A 25034-nucleotide genomic window follows, 5' to 3' on the forward strand; every position below is an offset into this window, starting at 1 on the left:
TTCCCCAATACCATTACTAAATAACAATCACAGCTCTAGGAACAAGGCAGGCACAACCTGATTCAGACCTGCTTTTTCCATGTTCACAGCAGAGGTCACAGCATTAAGACACAACAAGATAACTGTTTGAATCACAAACAGGCACAGTCCTGCAAATCAGTAGTTCTTGTTATTCCTTTACACCCACACACAGCCCAGTCCCCCTGTGCAAACATCCCTAGGAATGTGTGTTTCACAGACGCAGGAAAGACTCCCAGGAAGTTCCTGAAGGGGAGCAGAGCTCAGCGATGTCGTACAGCAGCGCTATCCCCCCGAGATCCATCAGCTGGCCCATCTTTATGGGCAGCTGTCCCTCAGCAGCTCGGCGCCAGGCTGTCACACTGCTACTGGGTATGGTCATCTGCACCTCTACCACGCGGGAAGCAGCGTAAGAAAGCCAGACAGGGCACCCCGATGTCCTTGCTGCTCACCTCTGCCTGTTTTGCTGCTCTGTGAGAGCTGAGTGGAAGAGGAAGACGGCTACACAACAACGTGGGCCTTACCTTTTGTTCCAGGGGGCTGCAGATTATCTCCAGTCAGCGAGCACCAGCCTACGGGAAAGATGTCCCGGGAATCATATCGGCACCAGTAATCGAAGGCACCTCTCCAGCCATCAAATGTTATGAGGACCTCAGAACCTCTCACCTCCCCAATGGTGGCCGGGCAGATGAAGTGAGGGTTCTTCCTGTCCACTGCCTCCAGCTTCATACCTGTCTTGAAGAAGTTTTGGGATGGAGATGGTGGTTCCTACAAGAAGAAGTTGAAAATGTGCTCAAAAAGGATATGGCAGGGCTGTCCCCTCCACCAGCAAACTCACCTCCACGAGCGGATGAAGAGGGGAGTTAGTGGGCTGGGTGTGAACCCCACCCAGGTGTGCACACGCTGGCCTAGCTACATAACCACGTGCCCTTGAAGTCAAGAGGCAATGACATCTGCTCTGCATCACCTGGCCGCTGGACCAACCCAGACAGGGCTACGGTAACACCGCACCCGTCACAGCTCCATCACGCGATGCAGGCAGGAAATAAAGCTCCAAAGAAAAGAGCCTCTGTAGGATTCCCTCATCTTGTTATCTCTAAGCAGGGAAACCTGACATGTGACAGTCTCTCTCCGTCATTCCTCCCCCACTTTCAGCTTTGCTAGACACGGGAGAGATCCGCCACGTGTCCTTATCCGGGTCTTGCTCTTGCCAGGCTGTCACATCTGAGACACGCTAAAGCCACAGCAACCATCCCACACCAGACGCCCCTAGACTGGCTTCTGTCTCTCTCTGACTTCACTAAGGGTGTGAGAATACAAACTACAAAACCATACCTGCAGCGTTGCCCCACAGCAATATTTGTGCTCCCTACAAGCTCTAGTATGTTAAAAGGTTTCTGAGAGAGGTGCTGACTCTCACATATTGCATTCCTGACTTTGCATAGCACCTGCAGCCCCAGTGAAAAACAAGCACATCTGTCCTAGAGAACAGCACCGCGGCAAAGCCGGGCAACACTCGTCTCCTCTGCCATCGGCACATCTCAAGTAAGACGCCAGCTGTGATTTTGGTGCCCTATAGCAAAGGGGACGTGCCAGAAGAATGTCTTTGCAAACAGTACAGGAAAATACCTTGTGAAAAATCCGGACAGGAGCCATCTCTGCTCCATTCAGAGTCTTCAGAAGGAACATGGGCCAAGAGGAGGCATTCAGCCGAAAGCCTGCAGAGAAAGAAAAGGAGATGGAGATTTAAGGCCATGGTGGCCATGGGATCCAGCAGCACATGCCTGTAATGATGGTAACTCCGCAATGGGCTCATATTGTCATCCTACAGCACCTTCCTCCTCACGCTGGAGCGTCAGGTTTGACCTTTTCCAGACACTCTGAATGCAAAACATTATGTTGTTGAAAAGAAACATCTGGAAAGGGATGTTTGACTGCAATATTCGCTTATCATAACAGAAGTCTGTACAGTGACCATACAGGCAGAGCACTTTGTGCTGGCAGCTTCAGCAATCCTATGGGAGGGAGACGTGAATCGGCAAGTGCACGCTCAGGCTTTGCGATTCCTTCCTCAATAGGGAATCGCAGCTCCTGGGTGGCCTCCTCCACCTTTCAGAGCAAGCTGCAGGCAAGCTAAACTGAAGAAAGACTTGGCTGGGAAACAGATTGAACCATTACAGGAAGGGATGGCAGTTTTTAGCTTGGCATCTGTGAAAAAACAGCAGAGAAATAACAGGAAGGGGCTTATGGGAAGGAAAAAGCAAATTCACATCCTGAGTCTATGGCACCAAGTACGACTGCTCGACTGACAAAAGTCTCCAGATATCATAAAACACCATCTTTGCTAAATGTGCATCTTCCTGTGCAGCCTATTTCTGCTGCTCAGCTGAACACAGCATGGCGCTTTCTGTGCCTGTGGTGTTTGAAGGTAACCCTGGGACCGGCCCTAGATGGAGCATCCCCGGTGATTAACATGGCAAAGTTTTGCCAGGGTTGCAATGCCAGAACACCAGCTCAGCGCAGGGCACCCTGCCAGCCCCGCGATGCCAAAGCCGCCTGGAAACCCAAACCAGCCACAAACCCCAGGGGATGGGAGCGCTGAGCTCACACAGGGGCCGAGATCACGTTTTGTGGGAATTATCTGTGTAGAGAGGGGGAGCAGCAGATGCGCACACATGGAAAACACTAAAAGGAACACAGAAAAGCCTTCCCATGTTTTCTGGGCCCTTGTCAGAAAGACAAGTGCAGAACCAGATATTTGTTACCTTTCTTTATGCTGGGTGCAAGAGAACTGCTCCTGCCTGGCCCAAGGTTGAGCAGGTGGCAGCTCAGAGCTGGGCACACAGACTTCTCCTCCAGAGCATGAACCCTCTTACCCTGGCACCGTCATAAATGAGTTTTGCTCTGCAACTCAATGACATTTATTGCCATCTGCTGGCAAAGCCCAGGCGAGGCACAGGAGGAACTGTCACCAGGACAGGCACCCACAACCTCCTCTGGAGCCCTGAGCTGCACCGGGGCCGTCCAAGAGATGTCTGCAATGGGACAGCAGCACGTGTGGAAGTCACATCACAAACGGCAGCTTCACCGTTAACAGCTTTTGTCCGCAGCAATTATGAAGGGAAGGAGTATAATTAGAGGTGCACACACACAGCCTCGAAACACAAACTGCTGGTGTCCCTTCCTTCTTCAGAACGGTGGGTCACAAGTGTCCCATTGCAATTTAGACCGGACTTCCACCCAAGCTCACAAACGGTGCTCCAGGAATAAAAACATTCCTAACTCAAGGTATCCTATTGAAGGTTTCTTGCACCACTACAGATCGGCTTGATATTATTTGGGGATGTGCTAATTGAGAGATTTATGAAGACACTTCAAAATTAAAGGGCAGCAGAATTGCAAAAGCAGGTTCATCTTGCTGCTTGGTCAGGAAAAACCTGCAAATCAGCTCATCGTTTGACCAGTGTCAAAAAAACCTCAATGTGTGTTTAACTGCAGACTGGAAGGAGAGTTCAGCTGCGCAGGTTATTTATAAAGCTGTAGCCAAGCAAAATTAAATAAATAAACAGATGAAATATCGCAAACATCCCTCCATGTGAGACAGGACCTAAATCACTGGGAGCCTTATCAGACATTATGTTTCCCCATCGGATGGTCTCCAGATAACCTGCGCACAAATACACTTGGACAGCACAAATGAAAATATAACTGCTTTTGAAATGGCAGTGTCAGGATCCGCAGTGATACAGCGGATGCCTCGGCTGTAATTGCTCTCTTGGTTATGCTCTACATTGAGATTTACAGATCCCCAGCAAAGCAGCTCTACCCAGACTCCAGAACTGGGCTGGGACACAAGGAGCAGCACAGGGTAATGCACTGATGGTGGCAGCCGTTTCGTGTCACACACCTTGGAGGGGACAGTGCTCGCAACCGGGGTCAGAAGCAATGGGCAGCAGCCACAGATGGAGGCACTGCCAGAGCTACGTGTCTGCGTGACTGTGTGGTGGCTCCTGGAGAAAAAGAACCTGGAGTTGTTCTGTCCTCATACAGAAAATCACCCAGAAAAGGCCACCATCCACACCCCGAGGTCGCCAGGGTGCAGCTCGATCGCTTGTGTGTCCTCTGGGAAATGGAGCAGCATGGTCAGTATGTGCTAATCCTGAGCCTGAGCTGCAAAGAGCAGTGAGCAGCTCACCAAGGTGCAAACTGCTCTTTCATCCACCCTCTAATACACTTCCCTATCTACGCCACGATGTCCACGTGGAAATACAGACCCAGTGCGCGATACATCTGTTTAACAGCCCAAATTAACAGAGCTGGTCTATGCTATTACAGCGGCAGGCAGGGGCAGTCCCTGGGTCTCTGTCCCAAGCACACAAATATAAAAAAGCCCAGGTTTTACCCCACAGATAACGTAGGAGCTCGCTGGACAGTTGAACTTCAGCTCACCCAGGGGAGGCTGCAGCATCCCTCCGTTCTTCTCACAGTTGCCTATGGGCTGGATTTCAGCAGAGTCCACCAGCCGCCAGAAGTCGTTCTTGTTATCGCTGCCGTCGAGACGCAGGCGGAGCCGCGCGCCTGTCAGCCCCACCACGGTGGCGATGCAGGTGGAGGTGGTGTTCCTGGGGTCCTGGGCTTCTAGTTTCATGCTGATCTTGAATTCGTTTGCAGGTGGAGTGTATGACTGCAAAGAGAAGAACGGGGGATCCAGTCAGAGCTGGGATTTTCAATATAAGCACCACCTCTGTCATAAAGCTTACGCCCTAACAGCATCAAAATAGATTCTACTGAAGACTGTGCCCCTTCCAGGCACAGAACTCCTGGGTCACCAATGGACCAACACCTTTGGCCCTTCTTGGTTTAATTCCCTCTCTTACCTGCTTGAAGCAATGGGCAGGAGCTGGGATGGCACATGTCTCTTTCAGGTATTTCTCCCAGGTGAAGTGACCTGAGAAGAGAAAAGGATTCAAATAGGAACCAAAGAGCAAAAATCTCACAAATAGAGACGGCTGGACTCCTAACGGCAGCAGTTCTCCCGTTCTCACAGAGGAGGTGCTCACAGGCAACGTGTTTTCATCAAGATCCTGTGATGTTTGTGACCACGGAAGATTTACAACCGCAGCTGACAGGCAGAACAAAGCCCGGGGCTGTCGGCACCGTCCTGCACAACCCCGCGGTAACAACCCACACCTTAACGGCAAATACCCAGCACAGATGGGAATGCGTGGAGCCTTCCAGACAACTGCCCCTTAAAAATCATTCGTCAAACACATTGCACAGACACACAGACAGTCCCCATGGGCTGAAAGAGCCCAAATCAGCAGGAAACTTTGCGCTGTGCTGATGCTGCGGGTCCCCTGGTCCAGGAGCCAGCAGCTGGGGCAGGTATCGGCACACCCCCAGCAATTAGCGGACAGGTCAGTAATTAATTCCCTGAAGCGGACATGGAGCCCGCAGCTCATGCAGGATGGACATGGGGATGCTCCAAACCGGGATTTAGTGAGCGGGGCAGCTCATTCCCCACACCAAAGCCCCTTCCACCCAGCGCGTTTTACCCCCGACAAAAGCAATATGCCATCCAGGGAAACCTGTTATTAAATGAGGAATTAAAAGCTCCTGTGATCCGAGCAAATCATGACTTTTGTCATTTAAACGGAGCAGCTGGGAACAGATCCTTCCAGCATGACATTAGCTCATATTCACGCGAACGGCTCCTGGGAGACGCCTGTTCTCAAGGCGCTTCAAGAGCATCAGCGGCGGCACAATTAAAGAGTCAGCTACCGCTTCCCCTACACACGCCGAGTTTTTAATCAGTCTATTTTCGAAACAAAAGCTGCATTAAGAACCATCTTAGGTACTGTGGGGTACAACACACCTCTGAAAATCCAGGCATTAAGGTTAGCACACGTTACTTTGGTGCACAAGGGCTCAATAAGCTACTAGCTACAAATAAATAGAAATGCTGCTTTCTTGGCACCTCCTGTGCAGGTGACTGGCACACTGTTAAATGCAGTGGACAGAAACAAATACAGTTTCTCTCCCACACTGGCTGAATATATTTCTGTTTACAGACTCTCACAGCCGCCCTCGACTCCACAGAGTTCACATTTCCAACCCTTCGCCTGTATTTTCTGTTCAGCCGATGGTGAATGAAGAAAATCTGTGATTCACAGCAGCGGTGCTTTCAAAAAAATCAGAATTATCTTGATTTAATTCAAGATACAATTTTTACGCTCAGTTACATCGATGAAAGTCTTTGTATTGATAATGTGTAATAAATACCCAGCCAAAGCATGGAAAGGTGTCGCTGCATCCAGAGCTCTGGTGCCGACCTGGGCTCAGCTCAGCGCGGGTGGCCCTGCAGAGGGAGCACAGAGGTGCCAGCCCCGGGCCAGGGAGCATCAGCCTTGCGGAGCATCAGCTGCGCCCCGCAATTTTATTTGCAAGAAGCAGAATCCTGCCCTCTCCTCAGCTGGTTCCAATCCCTCGCTATTAGAGGGAGTCGTGGTTTTAATCCTTCCCCTTTCCCCCCCGCACCGAGCGAGGCCGTTCTGCTCCTCAGCAGCTCGCGCCGCGGTCGAGGCCGACGCTGCACAATCCCAGCAGGAGCTGTAAATTTCGGAGACAGCTGCACGCCTCTAAAAATAGCGTCTGGACATGGAACTTATTTGAGATTAATTCTAGAGCCTGTTGGGACCCAGATGAAGACACACACAAAACACCAGAACTGCAGCTACTTACGACTCAGGGTTCTGGCGACTTATTTTGCAAAGAAAAGCAGGAGCAGCAGAAAGACTCCTCTGAACTCTGAGAACGGTTTTAAATTAGTTCAGTGATAATACTGAGCTTGTGACACAATGCTTGTGAAGCAAGAATTTCCAAGTATGCTTAACCACATACGACCAGCTTCAACCTGAAAACTGCAGGAAGAATCAGCAGAAAATGGCAGGACATGAAATTTGGGGTTAGTTTGTTTGTTGGCGGTTCGTTGGGTTGTTTTTTGGTTTGGTTTGGCTTTTGTTTTGTTTTTACAACAAAGGGAGAGCTGCCAATACAAAAGAAAAAAGCAGGAGGTACTTGAGGTGTTTTCAATTGGGGAGCTACCTTGTCTTTTATATTCTTGCAGTATTCTTATTCATATTAATAAACTGGATGTCTCACTGTAGAGGAACAGGGCCTTCTAGTTCACAAGATGCTTGTTTCTGATGTGGCCTGAGCAGGTAGCACTGGAGAACGTTTTCTCGGTGTTGTTTAAAAAGCCAAGGTGGCTTTTCTCTGGTTCTTGGTGAGTCCGTGAGCTAAAGAAAAGCCAAGAATTGTTAATCTGTACGACTCCCTGTAACCCGGCTGTGAAAATGCCCATGAAGGGTGACTGTCACTTTTGCTTGCTTAGGAAAGCTCCTTACCAGCGTCTGTGCCAAAGGGAGGTGTTACTTGCAGGCAGAGCGTCAGATGTGGCCTCTGATGTCTTAACCTTCACAAATATTTACTACAAACAAAACACTCCACACCCCCAAGGGGTCAAACTACAGTAGTTGCGAACAATGCAACTCTGCACTCTCGTGTTTGGATTCTCATCGTGTTGCATTTCGTGTTGATCTTTTGCCCAGAATTTAAACGAAGATGGAGTTTCTGTTTATATCTTTAACCAAAGTCTGGTTTGGTCTCCATTAGCATTTCAGCTCCCGAGGGGTCATCAATCCAACTGAAATGATACACGTGCGTTTCGGGTCACATCTGTGAAGGAGAACGCGGCCTACCCAGATCAGGGCATCCCATTAAAGTCTGCAGCCCATATGCGTGTCTGCTAACGAGCATCAAGGCAGCACATGAAAGCAGCAGCTCGGTATGAAAATGAGCAGAGCACCGTCTCTGCTCGCGGCTCCAACGGCGACGGCGGCTCCCGCGACGTCTGGGCGCAGCCTCCCGAGGGGTCGGCTCTCCCACGGCGACGGCAGAGCTCCCGCACATCTCACCGTTAGCATTTCATTTTGCTCAGCCATCAATCCGCCCGCACGTTCTCTATCGCTCACGGCTACGACCAATAACATGATCCTGCTTCCTCACTGTCTCGCTCAGAAGAAACACGAGAATGTGTGAGGCAAAACGAATAGGTTTCCAACACCATGACGTTGTCTGCTTTGCTTCTTCTCAGGTGTCCCAGGCCAGTAAGAGCTCTGAGCAGAAATCCTTCCAGCCTGGACTGCAGGGCACTCTGTGCCAGAAAGCGGCTGCAGTTTCAGCCCGTTGCTGTGCGCTCAAGCGGTGTGCAGGGACGAGCTGCTCGGAGTTCCTTGTATTGCTCCACCACACACTCGCCAAGTGGACACGTGTCCATCAGAAAGCTCTTAGGTAAAAAAACTTAATGGGAGAAGGGAGTTCTCTTACCTTGGTACTGGGAGGGAGACTCTGATGGGCGGCCGTACTTGTGCTTTTTACCATCTTTCCAGTCTATGGCTGAAACAAGAAATAAAGCACCTGTGTCAGCGAAGGAAGCCAGCGAATGAACCCTTGCACATTATCTGCTCGTGTTACCTGCTTTGCAGACACCTCGGGACAGCAGTGACCTCCCTTTCATGGCCCCAGGTAACGGGGGATTTGTCTAAAGCTCAGGAGACCTCACATGAGGAATCAGCATTTGCACCTTAGGCTCTGCCTAGTCCTCACCGACTACTGTTCTCCCACACTAATGTAAAAAGCAGCGGACTGGTGGGTCTCAAGATGTCTGAAATTGGTTTGGACTGCTATTTTTGCAACCTTCTCTTCCTGATGGGCTCTTTTTGCTACAATGGACAGGAGGATGGCATGTAGGTTTTATCCCTTAAAAGAACGTGAGGGACGTATGGAGTGTGGCCACAGCATCACTGGGCATGGACCTGACAAAGAACCTCCTGGGTGAGAGGTGAATGAAAAAGCTGGAAGGGCACCCCTCCTATAAATGTATTCCCATGAAGAACAGTGTTCTGCCATCTCCTTAAGAATAAAGGACACAAAGTATTGAAGTCAGAAACAAAAAAGCCCCCCAGATGGGTAACGCTGCCCCCGGTGCCGCAGGGCACCTCCCAACGCAGCCTTTGCCACACTCTGCAGGTGAAACTACTTTTCATTCTTAACTTTTAACATGCAAAAATCCTCATTAAGCAAAGGCTGCACAAGCAGCAGAGGGGGAAAGAAACTCACGAATTTCTGCAGGCAAATGAAGAAAAAGGAGAAGTTCAATGCATTATTAAAAAAGCGAGGTAAGTAGGACAGAAACCCACGTGTGTGCGATACAGGTGTTGCTTGTGCAGGCTGGGCGGGCTGGAGGTGTCCGGCTCCACGAGGCAGCGAGGACGAGCTGGGTGTGAGGATCCAGCCAGCCCGGCCACGCTGCTCACTAATCAACTTGCCTCTTTATTACCCAGCCCTCCAGCTGCCTCGCAGCAGGCTCTCCCCATTCCCTGCTTGCCTTCATTTATTCTCACTTCATTAAAGGACAAGCGGCATTAGGAAGAGAACAACGCTTCTGTCATATGAACTGCCAGAGAAGCAAAGGAGACGTTTAAAAAAAATAAAGCGAGGAGAGAAATCGAGCATAGAAATCTCCTGCAATAAACCTTGCGAGCGCGTAGCAGATGTGAACAAAGAACTGCGGAGGATGCTCCATCCTCTACGCTTCTCCCTTCCCCCATCTTCCCAATGTGATGAGATCACTCCAGCTGAACGCACATGAACGGCACGAGACTAAAGGAAATCGATATTTTTGTTAAGCACGAGGAGTCCGAGCAGCTTGCTCGACTTCACCTTTTTAGTTGGGGCTGGCAGGACAGGGCAGGGTGCGTGCAGCTACCGCTGCGCTAATGGGAGGAGAGACTCGGGCAGCAAGAGGTAAGCGCCCATAACAGATTTAATCTCCACGAGGTGGGCTGGTCTTTGGTTTCACGCCTCATTAGAGTGGGGAGGCTTGTGCCAGCGGAGAAGCAGTTTGCCCCATGGTGGGACCACTGGCAGCCTCATCGCCCAACGCTGCACCCCATGAGCTGCCGGGTGCGCCTGGCGAGGGACCTTCCCCTGCTTGTTTTGGGGGTGCTCTGATGAATCCAGCTGTGCACACTGAGGGGGCAGTAGCAGAGAGTGCAGAGGAGGGAACGGAGCTGCTGAGGGGCTGGAGCACAAGTGTGATGGAGCGGCTGAGGGACCTGGGGGGTTCAGCTGGAGAACAGGAGCTGAGGGGAGACCTTCTGATCTCTGAACTGCCTGAAAGGAGCCTGGAGCCAGGGGGGTCAGGCTCTGCTCCCCAGAAACAAGCGCCAGGAGCAGAGGAAACGGCCTCAAGTTGCGCCAGGGGAGGTTGAGGTTGGATTTAGGAACAATTTCTTCCCCAAAGGGCTGTGGGGCATTGGAACAGGCTGCCCAGGGCAGTGCTGGAGTCACCAGCCCTGGAGGGTTGGACAGACGGACATGAGGTTCTCAGGACACGGGGCAGTGCCAGGGGTGGGGGAACAGTTGGACTTGATGATCCTGAGGGTCTCTTCCAACTGAAATGATTCTATAAGTCTATGACTCCATGCTGAGCGTGGAACCAGCGCGTCCCCGCACTCCCGCCCCATCGCCGGCCTCCCCGTGCGCTGCGCTCGGTCCTTTGCTCCGCACCAGCCGGGCTGCGCCAAGCGTCACCACTCACCTTTTTGAGGGCCTGGTTTCCGCATTATATCACTTGCTGCCGTCCTTATCCTGGGACTGGCTTGGTTTCAGATAACTGAAGATGTCTAGGACAAAAGAAATAAACATGAGAAAATTCCCCCATTCTGGAGCACACAGTCATTAACTAATCACACAGCGGGGAGAAAATAGATGCTCTTTCACCCTGGGTTGCACAAACCATCTCCTACTGAACACAATTCATTTCAGCCCCCCCGAAAGTACAAGTCTTTCTGCAATATGTGGACAACTTCAAATTTACGGCCACGGGAGCGGCATAAATAAGCGAGAGGAGCATATGCCAGCGTCCGTGCCAGCCCCACGGCGGGTCCCACGTGTGCGCGGAACGGGGGCCGCTCTTCCTAACAAAGGGAGGCAGAGCTGAAATTTATGAAAGAAAACACACGGACACATAACATTAACTCTGGCAGAGCAGCAACGCAATCCCCAGCTCGCCACTTGCAACTCAAATAGCTCGCAGCAGCCCTGCGTAATCAGGATGAGAAATTGGACAACAACCCAGGAAATGCTTTTGCTATTAGCACCGCTACGAATGTCCAAGTTGCGCTGCATGGGGTTTTTTTTTCCTGGTTAGAGAAAAAAACTTCACTGGACTGTCCTTAGAAAGAAAAAGCATTTGCATTCTCGCTATAAGGAAATGTTACTGAAAATCAGAGCTCTTGGGAGATGGGTGTGCAGGGCTCCGCACGGCCCGTCTCACATGTGCCTCCCATGTGCTCAAGGCCTGACAGAACACACCCCAACAAACGGCTGAGCTGCAAATAAGCCCTTAGGAAAGCCAGGAAACGCATGTTTTGACACTACACTAACTACTGGAGGACTGGGTCAATGTAACCCCGTTTTGTTCAGTCAGGCCGAAGGGAGGAAGACGCAGCCGTCCCAGGACGTGATGCTGAGTTTCTGCTTCGGGGCTTATCTGCAGATCCAACTTGGCGAGAAGTTTGGATTTTGAAAACCAGCCTTTTTCCAATTCTAAAAGAAATTAAGGCCTCAGTTTTCTATAAAAGCACTATTAACTACAGCCTTTATGTGCAGTGTTTGCAACATGGAGCAATACTCTGAGAAGGAAAATATCTAAAGAATATTAAATACTAAAGGGAAAAAAAAAGCTAGTCATTTTTTAATCCAAATCCAAAGGTACAGAGTAGTCTCTCACTGCCTCTCTCATAAATAGTGTGTGTGTTTGTGCACGCTTGTGAAAGGAGTAAAGTTTCTTTTCCTTTCAATAGCAGAAGGTAATCTACACGCAAAAAGCTTATTTACAACGTTTAATGCTTCTTTTCATACTTTCCTTCAGTCGTTTTCATTCAAAGCTCGCAGTCATGGTAGGAAAAGTCCCCCAGCCATAAAACCCAGGGTGAAAGGTGTTATATGAAGGCACCAGACACGCATTCGCCCTCCCTGGCTCTGCAGCGCTGCTGTCTGCCCCGCTCCCCGCACGCGGGACTCACCCAAGTACCTACAAACTCATGGTAAATCTGCCACGTTTGGGCCAGGCTGCCCAGAGACGTTTAAACCCGCCTGGAGCGACCTGCGCGATCTGCTCTGGTGACCCCGCGCTAGCAGATGATCTCCAGAGGTCCCTTCAAGCCCAGCCAGCCTGGGATGCTGTGGTCTAGAGAGGAGAAAGCGAAGGGCAGAACAGACAAGCGGAGCGGCTCTGCAGGACCGGGAGCAGCGCGCTATGGAGGTGCGTGCTCCCTACATTGTCCAGGATGGAGAAGGATGGAGAAAAGCTTAAAGTCATAAATAGCAGAAGCTACAGTTTGGTATTCAAGTGAGAAAAATGGGCTATTCACAGATAGATCTTCCTGACCAACCTCAGGCACAAATATGCCCCCGATGAGAACCTGTCGGCTGGGTCAATGACACAAAGGAGACAATCTCACTTTTACATCAAATAAAGCGTACACAGCTCAGCACACGCTGCAATGGTCCGTCTCCAAAAGCTCTTGTACAAAGCTGCACACCCGAGTTAAACCTCCTCTCCTTTTCAAAAGCTGTATGTCTCATGCTTGTGGGCAGCAAGATAACCTTGCAAGCACAGACCACAGCTTTATGTGGTGCTGGTTTCCAGAATTTATACCCTGAAAGGACAGATCAACACGCAAATTTATTTCGGCAGGACGCTACCTTAAAATGTAAAAAGGCCAACTCATTTGCTGCCTTTTGTAGCAAAAAAAGTGCCTTTCCCACCGTTTCAAACAAGTTCCACTCACCGAGATATCAAAAGTGCCAACGGCTCCACTGAACTGTCATGGGCTCTAGTTCCCCATCATTCCTACAAGACAGTAAAGTCAGTACAAATACTGCGGCATATCAAAACCTGAAAGTATAGAGACAAAATGAAAAAGTTTGCATTTAATTGCAGGAAGGCTAGGTTACCGGTTGCATTATTCATGTTCATATTTAATTCATTTAAAACATCCAGATTTAAATTTAAAGACAGCTGCAACAAACATTCCCGCTTGCTATAGCAAAGCAGCGCAAAACTTGACACAGTTTAAGTTCGGCTCGCAGAGAGCACACGGGAGTGCTGCTGTTAAGCACCTTTGATATGAGTAAGATCACATCAACTGAGCTGATAGAAACTAGTTCAGCTCTTGTAAAATGAAACTATCACACACACAAGGATTTAAAAGACTAGAGCTGATTAGTAATGAAAAGGAGAGAGACCACAGGAGAGGCATATAAAATAATGAATAGCACCAAGGGAGTGAAGCGAGGACTCCAAATTATCCCTCCTATCGTGCGGCAGGGCCAATGTATAACACCGAAAACCAGAAAGTATATACCAGGGAGAAGCAAATTTTGTTTATTGGAAACTAACAGACAGGCAGCTTCCTCATGGAGGATGTTATCAACACGAGGAAACAATTAACATTAAAAAGGACAAATATATTAAAAAGCAGAACAGTGTTTATAACTACACCAAAGTATGAAATGCACAGGCTGTTGGGACTCAAGCACAAGTTTTCTGAGAGGTGGGGGAACAGCTCAGAAAATGGAAATGCCGAGCGCTTGCCGCGGCACCAGCGCCAACACAGTCTCATCAGCACCCCAGTGACCCCCTGAATTGGTTTTGACCGAGATTTACACCTTGGATGTAAGTTCCTTTTGCCCGATGAAGAAGAAAGGCTGGGACGAGCAGCACAGGGCAGCCCCAGCCCGCACTGAAAACCCTCAGCACAAACATCCCCCACTGCACCTCAATCTAATTATGTTCTCCCCCCATCGCTCTTAGCAACAGGCTCTTCCAAAACCTCATCCTTACCATGGAGAGTGACTGAATTTACCTGTGCCAGGTGGGAAGGGACTGTCAGGGTTACAGTGTATCCCGCTCTGCAATATTCTGCCATTAAATGGTGCAAAAGTGAGAAAATGTGGATGAAAGATACTGTCACAGCTATGCAGACCTCATAAAATGCACCTAATCTCTTTATCTACAAAGTCTCCGCTCCTTCGGAGTGTATAATTATGAAAAGAGTTAAAGCTGAGGTTCTTAATGTCTCTTCTAGGCGCTTCTTTATTCCACTAAAGGCACCGCTTACATCTGAATTATTTCCTGGGGTTGTTTGCACTTCCTATTATCTGAGGAAGATTCTGGCGAACCTTGGGATGGGGGCCAAGTCAGCTCCCAGCGCTGCCGCGGTGATTGAAAGGGGAACCGAAGTGCTGCTGACAGCGCGCCCAGCACCAAAGCCCTGGACAATGCACTTGCCAGCAGGCAAGATGCGTTCAGAAAGAGGAGGAAGAAAACTACCAACAGCGAAGCTGAGAAATGGGTTTATTGGGTCAGATGCACACCCCACAGATTAGGATCAAGAGGAAGAAAAACCCTCTGAATATTGCCAGAGGACTGTGAGAATGATGCTTCTTGGAAATCCCATGGGACAGTGACAAGAGAATCCTGATGGTTTCTCATAAGGCGCCAGGCCTGCGGTCATTGATTTTTTCTGCCCCCATAAAGGCGTTAGTGTTGTGCACCACAACCAGCCCAGCCAGTTAAACCCCTTCAATGTAATGTCTGCTTCAGCGCATGTTTCCTCACGGGAATCCTTCCCTGGTCACAGAGAGAAGAGCTCAGCCCTGTCCCTCCTGCTCCCCTGGTGATGAAGCTGCAGCCCATGAGCTCTGCCCTCAGTCTGCTCTGCTCCAGCTGAACCAACCCAGGGACTCCAGCCGCTCCCCATACTCCAAACTTCACCAGCTTTGTGGCCTCTTCTGGACACTCTCCAGTAGCTCAATATCCTTTTCATCCCGTGTCCCCAGCCCTGCACACAGTGCTCAGGTGAGGCCAGAGCGGAGCGGGACAACCCCCTCCCTGCCCCGCTGTGCTTAAGCTCAACTGCAGTTGAACCTGACCTGGGGTTTCCTCCCAGAGCGACCCCAGGAGAGGTGCAGAGACCCGCTGCACCTCAACTCTGCGCCGGGTCACACACCCCGGATGGGGCCGATGAGGACACGCTGAGCAGGAGCAGCGCTGAGCGCCCTCCCGCCCGGGAAGGACAAACCCACGCAGCCCCGAAACAAAGTTCTGCATCAATGTGGTTATTTGAATGTGCGCGGAGCCGCACGCCACATCCAAAAGCTATTAATGAAAGCAGATGGCTTACAGAAGATCTTGAAATGGGATTCTGCCCGTGATGGTTACAAAGTCACCCCATACAAAACCAAACAATAAGATGCTTCAAAGTCTTTAAATAAGATTTTAAACAGCACTACATAAAAAAACCCCCAGTGCATGGTTTCCATATCATCAGGCTGTAACAGAGGCACAACCTTCTCCCCCAGCTCCATGGTAGGCTAACACGGTAAATCACAACTGCTTTTCCTTATAGCAATTACAGACATGCTGTATGTGGCCCCCAAAATGCGCCCCGATGTGTAAATTCTCCACAGGTCTCTGTTCAACACCCAGTATGTATATTCTACAAAAAAAAAATTCATCAAGCCTATTCTCTGCTGGACCATATACATATAATCATGTATATATATATATACACATGATTTGTAATACTAATTAATGAAACGAATGTGGCTTAACTCCAGGAAGACAATATATACTCAATATATATTCAACATACACTTATTTCCCTAGCAAGGGGTGTCACCCAACGTGCTGAGGGTGCAGTCGCTCAGAGCCCTTCGCTCCAACACTCCCAGCAGCTGATTTTTCTTGTGCAAACGGATGACAGACAAGAAGAAGTTCCTACTGATCTCTCTCAATCTGCAAAAGAAATTCAATATATATATATATATATCTATATATCTCCAAATGCTCATGGTGTGGAGAAGAGCCACAGAAACCTGGGTTTACCCCTGCAAGAGCTGAAGAGGAGTCGGTCTCTGCCGCTCGGAACGTTGAGATAATCCAGTAATCTAGTCTCTGATGGAGGCAAAGAGCGATGATGGAAGGAAGGAGCGATGATGGAGGGCGAAGGGAGACCCAAGGGAACAGCGTGCCAGGGCAGGAAACAAACATCTTTGCTTTATTTTCTCACTTATATAGACAGATATTAATTCATCTATTTCTCAGGAACAGGAAAGGAAACTGCAGCAGCGTAACGCGCCAAGAGAGACTAGAAGAGCCAGGCTCACCGAGGATGGGTATTAATTACTGCTTTCTATTTTTACCCTGGGTACAACTCTGGTCTTGTCTGTGACTTAAGGTGCTAAAATCCCAGGAGTCAAAACTCTAAATCTACTGAAATAGGTGAAACTCCCTCCGCAGGCTGCAAAGGATACAAGGAAACGTTACCAAGCGTCCGTCAGAGCTTCTGTTAACTTTAATAAGAAAAGAAAAAGCAATCTAACAGTATACAGAATTATTCTCTCAAGAGAGTTACTCCCAGAGAGGAAAAATCACTAGCCGGTTCCTGCAAGAACCCCGAACAGATTGCTTTTAATTATATAAAGAAAAAGATGTTAGGCTGCTTTACATTCGTGAAGAGCTCAGAAAACTAAAAAGAATCTTGTGAGGCCCCCCACTGTTGTCTGCACAAGACAGGATGAAATCTCTTACTTTGGCAGCAACATGTACATACGGTAGACGCCAATATAAAACAAACAAACCATGGCCACAAGCAACCAAAAGTCCATCCTGCAGCTCCGAAAGTATGTTCAGCGTCTGCCAAAGAGCTAATGAAAAAAACGCGCTCTTCCAGGCTGGATCTGCTAGACATTAAACTACCTGCTGGACATTTTGTACAGCTTATAAAGCCATAAAATATCACAGAGTATTTACAGATTTTCCAGCTGACAACAATATGAAATAACTGAACAGACCCAGAAGAGAGCGAGCCCTCCGGTCAGGCACGGTGGATGATGCTGGATATATTCTGCCACATACACACTAGAAATGGTGCCAGTGAGGCACGAGATGACAGCAAGGCTTATGGTGATGGAAAATGAGCCAAGATAATGAAGGGACCCCTCAGGCTCAGCGCGGTGCTGGACACAGCAGGACTGCCCGGATTTACAGCACAGGGGCCTGGGTAACACCCGAGTGGAAGCAGCTCCTCCTGCCCTGGCTGTGGCAAAAGCCAATTCACTGTTGCACAAACCGCTCCCTCCTGCATGCTGGGGGATGTGTGGCGTGGGAAAGCCACCCAAACCCCCCAATTTTGGGACTGTGGAAATGTCAACATGGATTTCACCTCTGGAGACGTGACAAGCCAGAGGATCGGCTGTCTGTCGGTGTTCATTTCCCTTGTGGTGAGCAGCAAGGTGGTGGCCTCGCTGGTTAGACGGATACCTGTTGCCAATCGTCACCAATATCGTCTGGATGATGACGGGTCAACTGTACATAACGTGGGCACAGCAGATATTCTGCTACAGAAAAAGGAAAAGCATTTTGCTGAGTAATCTGCACCACTAACAGCACCAAAACCTCAAAGGTGTAAACTTCCACAACCGAGGGACATACTCTTACCAAACTAGTAAGAACTACTAATGCAGATGTAAATTAATAACAATCCTAACATTTGGATAGCACATCACTAATTTAGCAGTTTCCAATCTTCCATCTGCATCGTAACGATTTTATCAGTGATTGAAACGAAGAAATGTTATGATAACGCCTTGAAGTTATTAGGAAGAGCCACTGTGGCATGGAAAGGGATGGGAAATCAGCTGCAGATCGTGAAGTTCACAGCAAATGCACATCTCATAAAATGGTCAACGACAGGCTAAGGAGACAAAAACCCCACCTCGTGATGGAGAACAATATTCTGCTCCTTCCGACTCAGCTTTATCAGCAGCCTTTCTATATGATGCTTCGAAATAATGTAACTTCTAACCTTATCTTGTTGATTTGCATAGAATGTATCACTAACCAAAAACTCCATGAGATGTTTGAGACGTGCATTTTGCTACAGAAATATGAGAGAACTGGGGGATTCGTGATATACAATTTTAATAAAACACACGTCACTTCAGGCACCACGTTCTCACTGTTGTCTGCACAGATCAAGGACTGAGTTACGGCCAACGCAACCCGAGGGGTCAGGAGCGAGTAATTAAAAGCACACAGCGCAGCAGAGCCGGCAGATGCTCTCTGAACACCGAAGGGAAAGGTAGGATGCAAGATCAAACTCTACATGAATAATCGCTTTTACATTTATAGAATTCTTCTTCTCTTTGGTAGCCTGCCAGAGAGAAGGTGACACATTAAGATGATGGGGTTAAAACCCAGTAATATGAGCCTGAAATCAAGCAAAGCTCCTCAATGATGTGAATAGTCAGGCAGGGGAGTGGATTGCCGAGGAAAGTCTGAATCAACGCCATTGGAAATCTTTAAGAACAGCTTAGATAAACCTCTAGGAAAACCACGCACAGGTAACGCTTCAAGGTCACTTCTAGAAACACTGAAACAACCAAGACTTTCTTCATAAGCTCATGTCAGATCACACACCCACTGCAGTATTTTAATGGAGTGCAGCATCTTTCTTTTAATTTGCTGGAACAAAACAAAACAACAAAAATGCAAACACACTCAGCACACCCAGAACAGCAGCCTCCAGGCTGAGGGAACATTCACTTGGCTTATTTTTAGAAAGTGGATTTGGTGTAACTTCCTCCTCGGTCCACATCAGACTTCAACAGCTCCTCTACCTGCTCACTGCGTGTTCACTTAAATAACGCTCCATTTCCAGAGCAGAAATTTCTCCTACCTTCTGTGCGCCCTTAGGCAGGAAAGCCCACACTTCGGTGGAGGAGGAGACTGGGGAGGCGAAGGGCTCATTGCAGCAGCGCCGCAGGGAGGGGAGCGCTGCTTGCAGGCGCCCGAACACGCCGCGGAGCCCACACAGCGCATCCAGCGCCAGCCTGGGGACCGACCTCACCTCTGCAGACCGGCTGGTTTCGGGGACACAACGCAGTACGGCGTGGACGGTGTTTCGTGCTGCCAGGAGCCAGAGCCAAAGTTCTTGCCTCGGAGGAGCGCTGCTCGTTCCCGCCGCCCCCGCACACACGTGCAGCGCAGCCCGCGCCGCTCGCCGGGGACACGGGGAGGGCAGGCAGCCCTGGCGGCCGGCCCAGGGAGGCTTCCCGACCAACAACAGCCAGCGAGAAGGAACACAAGCTGCCCCCCCCAGCCCCAATGGCTGGAGACGCAGCTGCACACGTGTCCCAGCGCTTCAAACGCAGGCAGAGAGGGCTCAGCATAGTGGGGGAGCTGGGGGAGCCCGGGGAACAGGGACAGTGAGCGCTGGGAATGGGGACAGGATCCAGCGTGAGGTGCGGCTGTCACACAGGGGCATGTCAGAGCGGACAAATCCAGCACTGGGCCCAGCAGCCGCCAAAGTGCTGGCCTCTGTCAGGCGGGCACTGGGCAAGGCCATTGCCAAAGCCATTGCCAAGGGGACCCGAAGAGGCTGTGGCTCACTTGGTGCAAACCGGCTGCAGCCGAAGCCGCTCTGGGCTCTCAGCCTGCACAGCACTCTGCCAGCGCTCAACTGACAGGAACAGCACAAGCTCCTCCAGCTCCCACCCGAGACGCAAATTCCTTCCTGGAAAGCAACCGCTTTTCCCAGCAGGACATCAGCAGTGTCCCGGGGGGCTCAGAAGGGTGCGCCCACCCCACAAAGTTTGCCCAAGAAAACCACAGCAATCCGGGCACCAAATTTGTTCCCTTGTCACGATATCCAGGAGAAAGGACCTGACACAGTGTGGGTGCAATGCTGGAAGGGCCAGGAGAGGGATCATGTGTTTCTCAATGGGCAAAGACGGAGCTTCACAAATTTCCACTGGCATCTACTCCTACGGTTTCCGTTGTTAAAAACAAAACCAAGTCATGGGGAGGTTCGCACTGTGTCAGACTGGAAAACATAAGAACTGGAGCTGGGTAACTCGGAGCACAGTGGCCGGGAGGAGGTACCTCCCAAAGGAGGCAGGCTGCCGACTGCTGCTAATGCCGTTCGATTTACAACACATACAAGAAAACTTCTGAGCAAGAAATAGAGAGGGGGGTGTGTATTTCAGAAGCACAAGCTCGTACTGGGGAAAAAAAGGAGCCCTGTGTCAAACCCTCATGTTGGTAATGGCCATATCGACTCATCTCTGCCCTCGTCTCCTTATCTCCGGTGCCCAGTTAACCAGCATACAGTGGAGCTGCAAGGATGACTTATGGCTGCTGGTAAAGTCACATCTCAGCAAGACGAGTGCTGGTGGACCCAGTTCCAGCAGCTGGAGACATCAGCACATCCCGCTGGCTGGGCGGATGAGGCTGCCATGAACAGCAGACACAGCAAAACCTTCATCTTTTCCTTCGGTTCACAGCCAAATTCTTGAACTTTTGCTCAGGATGAGTCTGCATAAACCAGCAAGACTATGCACACTGAGAAGAGAGGCACAAACTCTGCTTAAATCCCTGCGACAGCAGCAGAAATACCTGGTGGGTGTCTGAGCGAACCCTGCAGATCGCAATGACGTACATCACAGCGGCTAAATCTGCTAGAGCTTGTCTGTCAGAAACCTTGTGAAGGAGCTAAGTATTATCCTGTTTTTTCAAGGAAGTTTAATGCAGATCTCTGGGAATTAACGAAGTTTCCAGCACCAGCCAGGCTGCAGTGATGCTCCTGTACCGAACTCTCCTGCTCACAATTGAAGCTACCGCTGAAATGCGCTATGAACAGGACAATCGGCACAGAGCTTCGCAAACAAGAGGTGGGGTGACCTGTGTTACCCAGAGCCCCCACCAGACACGGATGAGACTTGTTTGCTCCAAGCCCGTGCCCAGTGAGACCTGGTGGTACAGATGGGAGGCTTCATGTGCTCCCTGCTACTTTCAGACTTGCATTATCGCTTTAAATATTGAGCAAGCATTTTATAAAAGTCTCCACTGTCAGATATTTAAGCTTGGCAAGAAAGGAGCTCTTTACAAATGTATTGAAAAAAAAAGAGGCATTTTCCTTTGGATTAGACCCTGTCATTCTGCAAATAAAGTGGAATGAAACATTGCTCACGTCAGGTAGCTTGGAGGGCATGTGCTATACCAGGTGGTCAGAGTTATAGTTCTGTTACACCCAGAGTTTAATTGTGGGGATGATTTTCACCTGGGCATGTTTCTGAATTACATAAAACATACACACATGCAGGAGATCAACCACCTTGCAAAAGAAGCTGGCAGCTGGGGCTGCCGCTCTGTCCTCAACGCACCTCGCTTCATTTCTCATGGCCATGTTGTCAGGAAACTTTTCAAACATAAATGGATGAGTAAATGACTCAAAATCTGCTTGTCTCATCACAAACTGCATTTGAGTTGCAGCCAAGAAAAAGAAAAGGAAAAAAGACAGGGAGCTGGATGCAAACATTATGGCTTTAAGAGACCCGAACGTGCCAAGCTTCAACTCACTAGTGCGCTGCTCCAGGTTTTGCAATAGGAGCTCGCCCAGCACGCCAAGTCCTTTGCCACAAACGCACAGTTCAACGTACAAATATGCAAACGTCTGATCTGCATTCTTTTTCACGTAACCATACCCAGACATACCCAAAATGGGGTCATTTGGTCCCACATATTACAACCGCTCCACAGGAAACACCGAGGACATCTCTGGAGGTCCCCCCGCCCAAACACACTGTGTCTGGAGCTATGAAATAAAGTTAAATCAGATACACAGCAAGGACACAACCCCAGAGCACTCTCACCCGAGTCTGGAACACAGCTGCTTGACGAACAACATCCCTGTTTTATCCCCTAACAGCAGCTTTCATTTAAAGACACCAAACTGTGCTGCAAAATTCATGGAGTTTCTAGAGGAGTGCCTCAAGAGTTAAATATTAATAACATTTGAGATACAGAAAAAGCGGGCGACGCAGGCCCACAACTCGCAGGGGACGCCACTCGCACTCCTGCTTTCTTTTAATTAGCTAATAATCTGATTCATTTAATACTAAATATTTGACTAAAAAGCAGATTGGCAAGATGTAGATTTGTCATTTCCTAAGACAGAATACCAAAACAGGAGGACCGAAGGCCAGTGTATCTCTTTCAAATAAAACACACTTCAATAAAATAAAGACTTTAAGTAGTCCAGCAATACAGGTATTTCCCTTTTCCCCATCTGAAAGGACTCCCCTATTTCTGTCTGCATTTTCATACCATCTACTGGGCAGATCCTGAACTACCCAACAGCGCAGGCCCTGCGAGGCTGCAGCCAGTTAGTCCCAAACTGAGCCCCCCACCAGCTGAGTTTTGTTCCCTGAATTAGCACCAAGCCACAAGCTGGTGCTTGCTACAAAGAGCAAGGGAGGCATGAAACCACCAAGCCATATTCCAAATATTTCCAGCAAAAGCGTGAGGGTAAGAGGAAGGCCGAGAGGAGGAGGAGAGGCAGCCGTCCCTCCACCAACATCCCCGTTCCAACCCGCTCGACGCTGTCACTCAGGCAGCAGAACCACAGTGAGAGAATATTCTTCCCCAATACTACTGGCTGCCGAAGAAGAGCAACCACATGGCTGTGCTCAGCCACTCAGTGCACAGCGTTTGCTATAAACAACAACAGTAAACAGAAACAGAGACAAAAATCCAAGCTGGGTACCCTGGAGCTGGGTCTCTGTGTCCTGACTTCACCCATGGAAATAATTAGTTTAGTATTCAGCTGCTGAAACTAAAACATCTGAGGCCAAAGGGAGCCAAGTGGCTCAGTGCATCCAAAACTCTGGATGCCTGTTTAGATTCGCTCTTTCTACCTTCAGTTGTCAAGGCTCCAAACTGCTGCCCTGGTTTTACATGGGAGCTTCAAAGAGCCTGCGGATTAAACCTGAACGACGTGCGGCAGGAGCCTGCCTGACACTGTATTTATTTTTAAACATCTTACTGTGCACAAAAAGCTCAAATCTTGTCTCGCTCGCAGCTCTGCGCCATCGCTCGGCTCGGGGGGCTGCACGGGCGTGCCGACGTTTCCCAGGGATGCTGTTATGGGGTTTCTCCGTCCGGCTCGGGGGATCACCCCGACACCTCCAGAGACACGGACCTGGTGGCAGGTCCTGCTCAGGGCACCGCTGTCCGCCTCCAAAGCACACCGTGGTTACCGGAGGGTCTCACCGAGGTCCTAAGGGGTTCGTGGGGAGGGAAGGGCACAAACCTCCCCGGGCACAGCCCACGGGCAGCGGCACCTCCTGCAAACCCTGGGGCAGTCCGGTCTTGCTTCCCTTTTCACGCCAGGACTGTCCTGGCAGCGCTGCCGGGGCGGGGGGCAGGAGAAAGCCGCCCGAGGCCTTTGCTGAACGCGGCAGCCGTGGCCCGGGGCCGCTGGACGAGCCGCTGCGCCCCGGCCCCCCGCGCTGGCGGGGCCGTCCCGGCCGAGCCCTGCCCGGCACCTGGAACGACAACAAAGCCTCCTCAAGGTGCTTCACCGGCAGCTACAACCCGGCCGGGAAGCGGCCCCCGGGCGGGCACGGGAGGCCGGAGCGGACCCCCCGGGCCTCTGCCCCGCTGCCCGCGGGAGTCGCGGCCCCACCGGCAAGGCCCCGGGGGTAGCCGGGCCGGGCCCTGACGGGCACCAACAGGTGCGGCTGCTGACACGCCGCCTCCGGCCCGCGGCCACCGCGGCCCCGCGGGTGAGGCGGCGGCCGGGCCGCGCTGACAGGCGGGATCCGCGCCGGGCCAGGCCGGGCCTGCCGCGCTGCCGCCGCCGGGGCCTGCGCTCCCCATCTCCGCCCGGGCTCCGGCAGCGCCTCGCCGGGCCGGGCCGGGCCGCACCGCGCCGCCCCGCCGCCCCCCTCACCTGCGCGGCCGCTGAGCGCTGGGCTGCTCAGTCCCTCGCCGCCGCCATGTTTCCGACGCGCAGGGAAGGCGGGGAGCGGGGGAGGGAGCGCGGACAGGCCCGGCCCGGCCCGGCCCCGCGCCGCCCCCTGCTGCCCGGGACGGCGCCGCCGCGCCGCGCTCGGGGAGTTCGCGAGGGCCGAGCCCGGCTCGGCTGTGCCCGACTGGGCTCGGCTCTGCTCGGCTCTGCTCGGCGCGGCTCGGCCCGGCTCGGCTCTCACGAACTCGCCCGAGCGTTTCCGAGCAGCCCACGCCGTGCCCCGTTCACGCCGGGACAGACCCCGACCTCACCCCGCGCTCTGCGCACAGTGCGGAGTTTATCCCGACCTGGGGATAAACCCCCGTGCTCCCCAGAAATCCTGTGGGTACCAGACAGTGATGTCCGTCCGCGTCTGGGTCCCCGCGCCCCACTGGAGCTGCCCAGGACCAGCGCGGACCCCATGCAGCACGACCGAGCCCTGGGGACACACAACCACCCCCAGATATTCCCTTTCCTGCCAGCCCGAGCAGGACCCCTTCCAGCCAGCTGTGACCCCTTCTCAGGACACAAATCACAGCGGTACCCTCAGAGCAAAATACAACCTGTATTTGCCCGTTTGCCCCTACAAAAATGATAATTAAAGATACATTTTATCAAATGGAGTGGGATTTCTAAGGTCTGGGGGCAAAACTCTTTGAGAAGGAGTTGTTCCAGAACTTCTGAATGGTGGTACCCACCACCGCTGAGAAGCGCTGGCCTGGAAACCCTCTTGTTCCTAAAATATTTGCATTGAGGCAATGGACAGTTGCAAATGCTGCTGAGGGATTTTGTTTCAATACGTGCAGTGCTTGGTGTGGTGGTAGGACACAGAGGTATGTTCGCTGCCATAGCAGGGCTCCACGGTGCTGCCTATCAGCACGGCATCTGAGCACCTTCCTTGTAAAGTCGCAAGTACTGTCAATGCTCCTCATGGGTTTCATCAACTCTGGTATTTCCTCATTTCCAAAATAATCAGGATTTCATGAATGGAATAAATGCGCCAGAGCTGAAGATGGAGAAAGGAGAGAA

General features: G+C 50.9%; 1 protein-coding gene across 9 annotated transcripts in view; it reads right to left on the bottom strand.

Annotated features, from left to right (window-relative positions):
- The window catches only part of SCMH1 (Scm polycomb group protein homolog 1), a 45172-nt gene extending 21104 nt beyond the window's left edge, over positions 1–24068 (bottom strand). For 3 of the 9 annotated variants that reach the window (XM_080357815.1, XM_080357814.1, XM_080357808.1), the window contains exons 1-8: positions 23949–23988; positions 12939–13000; positions 10682–10766; positions 8407–8475; positions 4896–4966; positions 4468–4702; positions 1648–1736; positions 543–786 (exon numbers count right to left, since the gene is read on the bottom strand). In XM_080357815.1, coding sequence (XP_080213941.1) covers positions 543–786; positions 1648–1736; positions 4468–4702; positions 4896–4966; positions 8407–8475; positions 10682–10706 — 733 coding nt within the window. In that variant the 5' untranslated portion in view covers positions 10707–10766; positions 12939–13000; positions 23949–23988. Of the gene's footprint in view, positions 1–542; positions 787–1647; positions 1737–4420; positions 4703–4895; positions 4967–6759; positions 6831–7122; positions 7317–7424; positions 7663–8406; positions 8476–10681; positions 10767–12539; positions 12553–12938; positions 13028–23948 lie in introns of those variants that run through there. The other 6 variants (XM_080357809.1, XM_080357810.1, XM_080357811.1 and 3 more) reach the window with 6 other exon arrangements.
- Between the last annotated feature and the right edge of the window lie 966 nt (positions 24069–25034).

This window comes from Nesoenas mayeri, assembly GCF_963082525.1.
Source record: "Nesoenas mayeri genome assembly, chromosome: 21".
Lineage (NCBI taxonomy): Eukaryota > Metazoa > Chordata > Aves > Columbiformes > Columbidae > Nesoenas > Nesoenas mayeri.